The sequence below is a fragment of the Mastacembelus armatus genome, chromosome 21 (genome assembly GCF_900324485.2).
Source record: "Mastacembelus armatus chromosome 21, fMasArm1.2, whole genome shotgun sequence".
NCBI classification, from domain to species: domain Eukaryota; kingdom Metazoa; phylum Chordata; class Actinopteri; order Synbranchiformes; family Mastacembelidae; genus Mastacembelus; species Mastacembelus armatus.
The window spans coordinates 24,859,132-24,872,020 of NC_046653.1; the positions used below are offsets into that span (position 1 = coordinate 24,859,132).

General features: G+C 45.5%; 1 protein-coding gene across 4 annotated transcripts in view; it reads left to right on the plus strand.

The window, feature by feature from the left end:
* The first annotated feature begins 600 nt into the window (after window positions 1-600).
* Window positions 601-12,889, plus strand: part of lrch1 (leucine-rich repeats and calponin homology (CH) domain containing 1) — a 50,528-nt gene continuing 38,239 nt past the window's right edge. For all 4 annotated transcript variants that reach the window (XM_026295223.1, XM_026295224.1, XM_026295220.2 and 1 more), the window contains exon 1: window positions 601-982. In XM_026295223.1, coding sequence (XP_026151008.1) covers window positions 754-982 — 229 coding nt within the window. In that variant the 5' untranslated portion in view covers window positions 601-753. The remainder of the gene's footprint in view (window positions 983-12,889) is intronic.

Sequence of the window (12,889 nt, forward strand, 5' to 3'; positions counted from 1 at the left end):
CCGGTTCTGTCCAGCAGATGTCGCCGGTGTTCCTCAGCTGTTTCACAGCTGCAGCTCAGTGCGCAGGCGCAGTGAGTCATCTGCGTTAACGCAACGAAATGCAGGAGATCGGAAACGTAGCGGTCAACTCTTCAAAATAAAATACACCACGTAGTTGAACATTAGCACAGAAAAATGTCTTTATTTCCAGCAGACCACGTTAAAGGTCCCAAAACGACTTAGTATTGAAATTACTTTGACGTCATTTATGTTTTATAGGTTTTAAAAGGCTGAAAACTTCTCACTGCATTTTTCCTTGTTTAATTTATTCCCTCGTATATTTTACATTTCCTTGTTTTCTTCTTTTTAATTTAGTCTTTTTCCAAGTGTTTATTTTAAATTTCACTTCATATGTATGTTAATGATTAAGCTGTTGTGTGTCATTGTTTTTGTTGTTTTCTTTATTCCACAGGATGAACATTGTTATCCCAGTAATACAAACTGGTCTGTGTTTCCACACTGGGATTATTCAGGTTTTTGTGAAACATCAGAAGACGCAGGATGTTGGATTTTGAAGGTTGACGACCGGATGTCGCGCCGTCTCTCAACTGTGACGCTTGACGCACCGCACCAGCGGAGACGCGGCGTCTGCCATACAAGGGAAGACAACGCGCGGCACGGCACGGCACGGCGCGCCTGACTGTTAGCTACCCCCGCGCTCCGGCTCTCTCTCTCGGATATACCGCACACAGACGCCGCGGAGAGGGGGACGTTATGGCGACGCTGGCACCGGACTCGGCTCGCCCTCCTCTCTCCCAGCTCGGGTCTCCTCCGTCGATCCAGACTCACGGCGGCGTCGGTGCAAACCTTCCGCCCAACCGGGGCTTGGAGCGGGCACTGGAGGAGGCGGCGGCCAGCGGCGTCCTCAACCTCAGCTCTCGAAAGCTGAAGGAGTTTCCCCGGACAGCGGCCAACCACGACCTGACGGACACGGTGGAGGCAGGTAAGGGTCTGTGCGGCACCGTGGACGGACCCGGTGCTGGGCGGCAACGCGTTTCAGCCGCACTGCCCCCCAGTCTCCGGTGTTTATTTATAGCTCGTTCTTCCAAAATCTGTAGTGTGTTTGTTCAATGAAGCACCAGCGGCGTGTGCGCGTCATGTGCGTGAATCGACCCTCGGTCTGTGGAAGAAGTTTGGACGGGACCTGACCTGCCGAGCGGCACCAAACGATGCGTGGAAAATACGTCCTGCTCGCGTTAATGCGTGCGTGTGTGTGCGTGTGTGTGCGTGCGGGGCAAAGCGGGGACTGGGTGTTTGTGATAGACCTCGGTGTTAGTGGGCCTGAGCTGGAATTCCCCAGCACTTCCTATAAATCCGTCCACAGCTGTAAACAGCCTCGTCTGGCTGTTTCATTTGCAGGAAAGAAGTTGTTGAAATGTTTGCACTGAGAGAAAAGTGATGAGATCAAAACAAACTGTTTATGAACCTGCTCTGGAAGAGACTGACCCAGAACATCTGGCCAGATGTTTGTGTGGCTTTCTGAGACATGCAGGTGCACTCAGTCACACCTGCTGGACTCAAGGGGATTGTCTTTGTAGTTCTGGTGCAGTTTGTGTTCAAACGTGGAGCTGCGTCGGGTCCACAGAACAGACCTCACTGGACCTGAAGATGTTCTGTTATGGGGTCACAAAGAACCCACTGAGAGGTAGCACCAGGGTCAGGCCTGTCATGGTGTCAGAGCTCCAGCTTTGTTATAATAATGATATGTTCATCTCTACCTGTGTTTTACCAAAGAGTTCTGCTCAGACTGCAGGGAGGTGGAGAGTCTGTAACCAGAAGTGTCCAGGAGGGATGTTCAGATGAACATCCAGTCCAGTGATGCTTCACCCTGACATGCAACATGTCTGCTTTTCCTTTCTCAGAGACCCCTGCTGGGGTCAGACCTCCTGCAGACTGGGGTTTCGAACACCCAGACTCTTGTATTGAATCTAAAACCCACCCACACTGGCGAGCTACCTGTTTCCAGGTGCAGAGTCTCGGCCTGGTCTGTCACCTCCTCCAACAGGAGTGTGCCTTGTAGCGGCAGCTCCACAGCTGGTTAGTGCTGGAGCTTCTTCAGTTTTATGGTGGGGTCACCTGACGTTAAGGTGCAGTGCTGATACCTGTGTCAACCAGAGTTACTGGTTCTGGATTGTGGTTTTCCAGTATCACAGTTAGGTCAGTTCTGGTGTAGTGCGAGACCTTTACCGTCAGTAGTGACAGACAGAAAAGGAAGCATCATTTATTTCCCTGTTTGGTGAAGCAGTACCAGTAACATAACCAGTGCAACTTCAGCTCTCACCAGTTTACTCCCCACTGCATGTTTGATATTTGCCTCTTACAGTCTGTCCAAGCGTAAGAACAGACGGGAACCCCCATGGTGGACCTGGGCTCTGCTGTGGGATTTTGGGGGATTTGACGAGTCCAGTAACAGAAATGTGAAGGAAGGTGATTTCCAAACCAAACCAACCAGTTAGTCTGCTCTTTCTGTTTCTTATGGCATCAGCTCTGTGTGTGTGTGTGTGTGTGTTTAAGGGTAAACAGTGCAGTGAGGTGGACATGCAGTGTCTAGTTCATTTAATATTTGTTTATTTGTTTATTTCTGCATGTGTTACAGTGTTTGTTTGATTAGTCAGTCAATGGGCAACATGGTGGCTTAGTGGTCAGCACTATTGCCTCACATCAAGAAGGTTCCTGGTCTGAAACCCATCAGGGGCCTTTCTGTGTGGAGTTTGCATGTTCTCCCTGTGCTTGTGTGGGTTTTCTCCAGGTACTCTGGTTTCCTCCCACAGTCCAAAAACATGTATGTCAGGTTGATTGGTGACTCCAAATTGGGATAGGCTCCAGCAGATCCCCGGGACCCTGGTTAGGACTAAGGGGGTACAGATGATGGATGGTCAGTCATTATACTGTGACTATAATGGAGTTAAATCCTGAGATGTTTTGTTTTGTCAGAGCAACAATATTATTTTCATCATTCTCTTGATTGGTCAGTTAATAGTTTGCATCTAAAGCACAAAGTGTCCACAGTACAAATAAATCCAGGTCTCTGAGCTGCACATGTTTTAACAATGAGCTGGACTGATTATAAAAAGCGTTGCTGATTAACTGTGAGCTGAGCTTCAGCTGTGAGTTTGTGTTTCATCAGTTTCATTCTTATCTGCAGAAACTCCCCAGTTTTACTTTCTGTTGTTGCTGCTGCTCAGAGGTGGACGAGTAGGCAGTTGGTAACACTGTGTATCTGCACTGGGTGTAATGTGCACGAGTGTGTGTACGTGGTTTTCTGTGTGTGTGTGTGTGTGTGTGTGTGTGTGTGTGTGTGAAGCATGCAGAGAGAGATTACATAAGATTACATGTTTGTGCCTCATATTTCAACCATCTGCAGGATTTTTTCAGCCTGACCTCCATCTTGGCTCACATCACAGATCCAGATAAAAATAGACGTGCGGTAAATTTCAGACCAGAATCTTTTTTTTTTTTTAATCCTCCCACTTATTCAGACTCCAGTTTCTCCTCCTCTCTTTTGTTACTTCTTACATTTCGTCACTACTAGAGTCTGACCCATATGGGTTATTTGGTGCTGATACTGATATTATGCAGTAAAAAAGAAAATCGGACATCGACATATCGGCCAAATTATTTATGTGTATATGATAGTACAGGACCAGTCAAAGGTTTGGATACACTTGCACAGGCATTTCCTCAGTTTGATCAACAGAAACATGATTTGTTTTAATAATCTCTTCATTGTTTCAGTCATATTTTAGCAGGAATAGTAAAAACATTAAGCCACAGACTGTATTTTTATGAGACAGTAATATTTTGTTATTTACAGGATTTTCTGGCTTCCAGCTGCCAGAATATTACAGTTTTTTACGTTGTGGGTCAGAACAAACTCCAGCGTGTGTGTTTGGTGCTGATGAAGCAGCAGAGTCTCACTCGTGGTTTTTATTTTTTGGTTTCTGGACTCAGTGGGGGAAGAATCGGGCTGTGACACTCAGGGTGTGTTCAGTGTCAGTTTGACTTTACACGTGGGGTTTGTTAAGACAGTGTGTGTGTGTGTGTGTGTGTGTGTGTGTGTGTGTGTGTGTCACCCGAGGCTTGATGCACCTGGCAGAGTTTCCCACCATCACTTCCTCCACCTCACCGCTCTTCCTTCCTGTTCTTTCACGTCTCACATGCAGAGGAAGCTGTGGATTCCCAGGAATGTGATGTGGCGTTGGGATAGAGCAGAGTCTCTCCGCTCAGTGTTCAGCCACACCTGAACCCAAGGACAGCTGAGGAACACACACCCTCGTATTTAAAGCTGTGAGGAAGTTAGAGGGCGGCGGAGTCGGGTGTGTTGAATTAACACCTTCATTAATCTGACAGTTTTACATAGGAAAGAGAAAACGGTGCCGACCTTCGACCTTTTGACGCTCACTGAGGTCACAGGTCGGTGAAACTACAGGCCTGTTGTTTATCCTGACCTCATGCTTTAACATGAACCTCCACCTTAATCTTCACCTGAATGAAGCAGTTAATGGAGAGGGGTTAATGGTTCCTGGATCTCGCAGCTACAGGGACACCAGAGCAGGATGAAACCAGAGCACCGGGGGGGGGGGGGGTAGAATAAAACAGTCAAACAGAATGAAGGTCAACTCCTGTCAGCCTGATTTAAGCTGATCCACAGAGAACAGAATACAGGCCGCATTAGTGTTTTACTGGAACTCAGTACTGGACTGGACTCAACAACAGTCCAATATATAGATAGAGATAGAGACACAAGCTGAAGTTTGGAGCGTAGCTGACGACGTCCAACACTAATCTCTTTCACGTTACCTCTGACCTGAGGAGTGGAGCCAGTTCCAGCTGCAGGTGTCCTGGTTTACGACCAGCGTCACCGCACTAACCTGAGGAAAAGCTGCTGCTTTACACACAGTTGGAATCCTCTCAGTGAAATACAGCCACTGTTTGGCTTCGGACACTTTGATGGTGTTGAAGGCAGCCACTAGCTAACAGGAGGTGTCGTCTTCTAGCCTTAGCGGGTGATGTACGGTGGATCCTCTGCAGCCAGGAGAGTCTGGTTCTGCGCCCCGGAGGGCAAATAATTCCCCCGACCATTGAACTGTCAGCGAAAGGAGACTCTGAAATCTACGTTGTGATTTGGTCCAAGAGCTTTTGATTATATAAGATCTTGTTCCATATTGGTGCTGGGTTTTGGTACCGACCCTACAACTCTTGACCAACTTTGTGTTCAGGCTCTTTGCTCAGACACAACAGGAGATTTGAAGTAAAGCTGGACTGATCAGTCAGTCAGGTCCATATATGTGCAGCTGGTATCAGGCAGTGGTAATGGTAAGAAAGTTAAGTACAGAAGAGTAATAAACAAATTTATCTTGTAAAATTCTCTTTTAGAGCAGACAATTAAAACAATGTTGAGTTGTAGCACAGCAGACAAGCAGACATTACATAAAGCCTAAAGGAATTAGGGATGAAGAGAAAATAGTGTAATAATGGAAGAAATCCCTTTTTTCCGTTGTGGTCGACCAACAGGAGTCATCAGTCACACGTGGCTGTTTGAGGAGAACTGTAGTCAGGAGGTCGGTTTCTTCCAGCGAGAGCAGGTGGAGCAGAAACAAACCTGAAGACGTTGGGTGGTGTTGTATTTCTCTATCTGACACCGGCACAGAGACAGGAAGTGGCCGCCCCCCACCTCATTGTTCTCAGGACGCAACAGTTCACTTCTTTTCCTGTCAGGGAAACCAAGGATCCCCCGCCTCACTGTGGAGTAGAGCTGCAGTTGACCGACAGCTGCTATTGTTTCTGCTTCGTTCTACATTAGACGTTTCTGCAGGGAGTCAGTAAACAGCTGTACCATTTGTTCAGAAAAGAACTGGACAGATGAAACAAGTCCGCCTGTGATGGCCTGATGGACAATCTAATAATAATTATGTAATGTCACAGCAGACTCCTGTTCCCTCATCAGAGCAAAGCTTGTTCTGAAAACAAACCTAATTCCACTCAGGTCCATTCAGATCCACTTGTTGAGACCTGAGACCTGAGACCTGACCTGACTGTTCAGAGAGAATCTGAACTTTCAGGACTGAGTCAGTCTGTGAAAACCTCGTCCTTTCTTTTCTGTCAACTTTTCTTTGTGGCGAGTGACGCTGCGTCTGTACAGAAAAGATCTTTGTACATCAGACGACGCCACTTTACTGGCCTCGAGTCGTGACACCATGAGGTCGCACGTTCCATCATAACTTTTTGATCTCCACTTCCTGCAGTAGATAAATAAATAAACGCTTCAGCCCAGTTTCACTTACAGCTCAGATCTGCAGTCTCCTCCATCTCGTCACGGTTCAGATCCACGTTGGAGGTGTTTTTCTTCACCTGCTGCTCTGCAGGACCTAAACCTGCAGCACACACTCGTCACAGCCTGGAGAGTCCTGGAGAGTCCTGGAGAGATTAGTGTTCCCACAGGATTAATCCTGACTTTTACTGTTATTCCCATCAGCCTCAGCTCTAGTCCCTGCTGCGTTTAGATCTAATTAGCAAATGTTAGCATGTAGCTCCAAGGAGCACCCAGATACGTCCTCACAGAGTTGCCAGCATGACTGGGTTAGGACAGAATCCGTCCTTGTGCCTGATCTTTCCAACTCTTATCATCTTTTCATCAAAGCTCGTTGTCTGAGACAACACGTGTCTTGTAGTTTATGGTCCAACATGCTGCTTCAGGACCTGCAGGACGGCTGTAAATCTTTGAGCAGGTCTCTACAGGGAGGACAGTCCCAGGTAAAACCACAGAGCAGGTCTATGTTTTTACAGGACTGGGTATCATCCCTCAACCTGTGCATTTATTCTTTAACCAGGTAGTTTTACACAGAATTTCATTCAGGTGAACTTCATGTGGCTCCTTGTATTTAAACTTTGAGCCTTTGTGGCTAAAAGAGAAAGACGTTTGGTGAAAAACATGTTTTTATTCCCAAAATAAAATCTGTTTTCTATTGGTACCAGAACTATGTGCTGTGTCGACTGACGCCCTAACCAGCTGACCAATGACCTCACTACTGGTTTTTACCTCTTCTGCCTGAACAGAATCAGTCCAGACCTCATTTTGGATTTCAGGACCTGCTGCCATCTACCCATAATCCCCTTTGATTTGGGTTTGTTGTTTACACTGCTTCACTCAACAGCAATAACAACAGTCTGTGAATGGGAATAATTACAGTTTAGTAACTACTGAGTTAGACTGTGTGAAACTATATTATTATAATAAACTGATTCCTCTCTGTGTAATGAACATGTAAAGCTCCATGTGGAGCTCTGCAGTGAGATAATCTGTGTTTTTTAAATCTGTGTTTGATGCAGGAGCCCTTTGAATAAATAAACAGGAGCAGCCTCTCATCCCTCCAAATGTAGGCCAACTTCACCCCAACACACACACACACACACACCTCGATCTCCCACTTCAATCCTTCTGGCGACACAACACACACAAACACTCATCCATAAGTGGTTCACACACACACTTTCCATACTACACTCCTGCAGGCTTAATTCACCATGAAGCCAACATTCATAATATGTGTTCACATATACTCACACACACACACACACACACGCACACACACACACAGAATTAATCCACATCCAGGCAGATGAAGGGCTGTGACGTTAAGTCCCACAAACTGAAATCTGTCCAGATATGGACTAAAGCCTGTGGTGTCTGGCAGCGTCACCTGCTCAGGTGTTTGACTCTCATGTCTTTGAATCAAACTTTATTTGTATTGGCATCTTTTTTTCCACACATCTTTTTCACTGTGACAAACTGTGTCGACATATTCGACTCAAAAAGACAAAACGCAACATGATATTTTTCCTTTAAATATAAAAACACTGAGCTGTGTGTCTGGCAGGGGGTGGTGTGTTGTTGTTGTGCACTTCAGTTCAGTGACACGCTGACAGCAGAGAAAGATGTGGGTCAGTGCTGGGGGTCTTTTTGTAATTGATGTGTGTGTGTGTGTGTTTGTGTTGACAGTATGCCTGGTGGGTTGCCAGTTTGAGGAAACTCCCCCTCTCTAATCCTGTTAAAAGCTCAGCCCGCCAACACTCTTCCTCCTTTTCCTCTGCTTCTTTTTTTCTTCCTATTTTTACACATTTTCCTCTGTCTCTTTGCTGCTGTTCTGTTTCTGTCTCTTCACCATCACAGGTTTTATTCCTCATCTCATCTTTTCTTGTGTGTGTGTGTGTGTGTGTGTGTGTGTGTGTGTGTAGTTTAAAAGCAGTGATTTGTAAAGACCATCACATTGTGATTGTCCAGTATCTGCAGCAGCTGCCTGAATGCCAAGCACTGAACATGTGTGAAATTAAAATGCACTTTCTCTTTATTGATCGATATTATGAGCTCCGCCGTAGTAATCACCTCAACGCTGTAAATCCACTGCAGGCCTCATCCAGACTGTCTGTCGGTCACTGGGTCAGACACGCACAGCTTTTGTTCTTGTGCGACTGCCAGATGGAAAACAGCTGATACAGCTGATACAGCGGGAGGCTGCACAGTGGAGCACGTCTCACACACACACACACACACACGTACATGTGCAGTCCGTGTGCTCATCCTTGTGGGTCCACTCAGGTCTGGCCCACGAGCAGAGCCTGATCAGGTCCAAGTGGATCTGAGGGTTGATGAAACCTGGCTGAGGAGGTTTGCTCTCATGTGTTTCACATCAACATGGAGGAGTGAAACCAGTGGGCCCCTCTTTTGTTAATTAAATGACAATTATTAGGTCGGTTGGTTAGAAATTAGGCCTCGATGTTTTCAAGGGGTTTGTGGAATTAGTTTCTGGAGTCATGCAATTTATACTTGATTCCAGAGTAATTGAACAGAAGAGATTAGTCCGATGACTGGACGACTGTGATTATAAGACATAAAAGTCCAACATCAGAACCTCGTCAGCTCCAGTTTTATGTGGCGTGTTTTCAGTCACTCTCTCCTGCCGAGCGTGTTGATGTGGCAGGAGGTTTCAGACGTCTGTGATTCTGTGATTCTTGGCTGCAGGACACGTGATTCAGGCGCCAGTGTGTGTCTGCAGCAAACACATCGAGAGACGCCGTGAGTCGTTGGCTCTCGTGAATTGTCTGATGTGTAACGTGTCACACCAGCTCCAGTAGGTTAAAATGTGCTAATGAAACCGTTTCATGGCTGATCGGCACTAATAGAGTCACTTTAAATGGATGAAAGCGTTCGCTGGTCTGGCATCATTAAGCTTATAGCTACCCATAATGCAACACTGCAGGAGACACTCTTTCCACGCTGAATGAATATGTGATGTTAATACTCGTGGAATTGTCTGCGTCTTGAAAACCCCCACACTGAGACAAACATTACCAGAAAAAACATCGTCTTATTTTCAGGCCGTTATTTTTCTGACCTTGTGATTTTGTCCGTGTTCATGAAAAACAAAAACCAGAACAGTCTCATGTTAGAGAAAAGGGAACAAGCACGATTGACATTTCATTTAGTCAGTGATTTTACTGATGAACCATTTATCAAAATAGTTTAAATGTTAAATGGTTTTTCATTTTTATTGTTCTTTGTCATCGTTTGCAGACGTGAGTGTGAGTTAGCAGGATAATCTGACCCTGTGTCTGTTACTGTGCACGACTGACAGGATGTTTCTCTCAGGGTTTTGAGGACTGACACCCTGCTGTCCATCACTCACAGCTTTCTAACAATAAACGAGTGTTTGTTGGTGGTAATAGTTACTGTGTGGAATAAATAATGTTCTGTGACAGAGGGAAGAGAAGAATGTTACAGGTGTTTCAGTGTGACTGATGTTAGTTTGTTCATATTTGAGATAAAGCACATTGAGCCTTGGACGTGTCTACAGCTGCATTGTTTACATCTTCTTGGCTCCTGTTGACTGGACTCTTGTGTGCACGTGTGTCCTCGTGCACGTATATGAGAACTAATAAAATAAGGACAGGCTGCCTTTAAAAAAAAGACATCTGGTGTGTGCTGCTCCCCTAACCTACATAGTGAGTGTGTGTGTGCGTGTGTGTGTGTGTGTGTGTGCGCGCCATCATGATTCCGTTGTGTGGCTGTGTACATGACACAGAACCAGACTGATCTTTCTGGGTGTTCGTCCCATTTTTCCTTCCAAGGAGGCAGGAAAGTGGGACGAGTGACGAAACCTTGTCCTCCTCTGTGTCATGAGTAAATTATGGGACAACAGAACAAACACACACACACAGATTGTTTCTTTGTGTTTGTTTTGTCCAAAAAAGGGAATTCAAATGGCAGCGGTGGTTGTGTGCTCCGCATGAAGCTCGGCTGTTCTCAGAGTGAGCTGATGTGGGTGGATGTTCACTCCAACTAGTCGCTCTGTTATGTAATAGTTTGTGTCGGTCGTTCTGGAGAACAAAACACAGAGACCCAGACAAATGGAGCGAAGGAAACAGGACGAGGAAATGGGAGCTGGAGAGAAAAAGAGCATTTGATTGGATCAGGCTGGTGTTTCATAGTTTTCTTACTGTCAACAAATCCCATGAACAGCCTCAGAGCAGCGATGTCTGTCAGTGCGTCACCAAAGCCTCTATTTAAGTGGCTGGACCAGAGATTTTATGGTCTGTTTAAAAAGGCAGAGTCTGAGCCTCAGTTGTGTAAGAAACATGAAAAAGTGAAATTGTTGTTTGTCTAGTTTGGGAGATAATCATGTTGTAGCTTTAGGACCACTGGCAGATGAAAACAGGATGTTCATGGATTCAGGTAGACTGGTCTTCTGTATTTGTTCTGGTAAACTGGCACCGTTATCAGTCCGCTGAGTCAGATGTTAGCACTTCCTTTGGACTGTGATATGAAAACATCAAAATGTGCAGATGCTGGAATATAAGGAGCAGGATGTTGGACGTGTCTTCACAGTGGACCAAGGTGAATGTAAGAGCACAAACACATTGTGAGGCAGCTGTAAGGTGAGATGTGTGTGTCAGGCCACAGGTACTGACCTCTGTGGGTTTAACACAGTATCTTCACTTCACAGCTGCACCAGCTGTTGAGAATAGGAATCAACACTTTAAAACAAAACTGGGATCCTGGTTTTCTCTCGCCCTGATTCCTGAGGACTATGTTTCTCTATTGCTGTTAGTTTTTGCAAACATGCGTAGCAGTAACTTTCCCTCTCATGACACAGTGTCATTTACACTGTGAAGACACGTCTTCCTCCCTCTGCAGGTGTAGCACAGTCCTGTCACTGGATGACGCAGCTTAGGGAGAAGACGGGGGGACACAGTTTGATGGACCAACTCACTGCACAGTGTCAGATCAGGAATTTAGCTTCTGTAGTCCCACACATGACTCAGGATGACTGTGGCAGATAGCATCAATTATACCAGAACAGGAGCATGAGGAATGTTCCCATAACACAAGAAAAGAATTTGGGATCCGTGTGTGTGTGTGTGTGTGTGTGTGAGTTGTTTTGTACGTATGAATGAGGTTGCGGCCGCTTGATGTGGGTCGACAAATAGGTCATGTAGAATTCTTGTGGGAGGACCAGTCATTCTCACACACACACACACAGTGCATCCATGTTTAGAAATGAAAACCCTTGGACTGACTGCAAATATGCATTTTCTGGTCTGAAGATAAATATAAAACAGGAAGACATATTGGTGCAGCAGCCGATGCAAACAACAGTCAGTGTGTGTCTCACATTTTGAGCCATATATCGATTCAGGGATCTTGATTTGATTCAGTTGATATTTAGTTTTAATTAAGATTTTATTTAGTGTAAAATAAAGTGAGTGTGTGTGTGTGTGTGTGTGTGTAGCTAGCAGGCCAACTGCCCCTCCCCTCAAGTTTCTGCTCTCATTCAACACAGTTGTAACATTGTTTGTCAGTTGTTTACGCCTGTCTTTGACTTTGGCCTCAGGGTTTAGTGGCAAAGCTTTTCTTACCAAGACCTGAGTCACTGGCATCACATATGTATGAACACACACACACACACACACACACTCACACTGAGGCTGGAGCACAGAAGTCCATATTTAACTTGGGCTGTTTGGGAAAAAAAAAACTTGGTTTGAGTCTGTGGTTTTGAACCGATGCAGCTGCTCCTGTATCACTTTCTGATCCACATCAGTTCATGTTGTAGTAGTGTGTTTGTGTTACATCACAACTTATTGCTGACAGCAGCAGCTACTGAAGCAAAGCAGATTTTCCTCATCCTCCTCCCCCTCATCAGCAATATCAGAGTCTGAGGCAGCACCTTCAGCTTCCTGGACCGACTCCATCCGTCTCAGATCTGGTTGTTTCCTTTGTAGTCAGCAAGTGGTGAGGACACCGCCAAGAAAACCATTTCCTCTGCCCCCCCCCCTCAACACACACCCTGAGTCTGAGCCCACATCTGCACTCTGGACTCTTTACTGGACCCAGTGTGTTTTTACTGTGCTCTGACCAAAAGTCCACAGTCTGTGGCGTGTTATTAGTATCATAGGACCATGCTGAGTTCTGATTGGTTGAGGACAGGACTGGGTGACACGTTGAATTAGTTAAAATTTACTTTTTGATCAGTGTGAGAAAAGACAAAATCGAGATCAGTTGATGGTGGCCGCAGCAGATAAAGTTGATGAAACATAGTGACGACGTTGATATTGTTGATATTGCACAGATCATCTGGGGAATGTTTTAAAAATGAAAACTGTTTTTGAATTAGTTTGTTTCTTGGGATCAGACAGAAACAAATGGGATAAATTCTAAAATCAACAGGGTTTTGGTGATAAAGCACAGACTGACAGTCGCTAAGTTATTTAGAAATGAATCTAACACGTCTGACTACAGCTGCAAACCAAACAGTGCAAATGTGTCGGACACTGAGAGTGAACGCTGATTCAA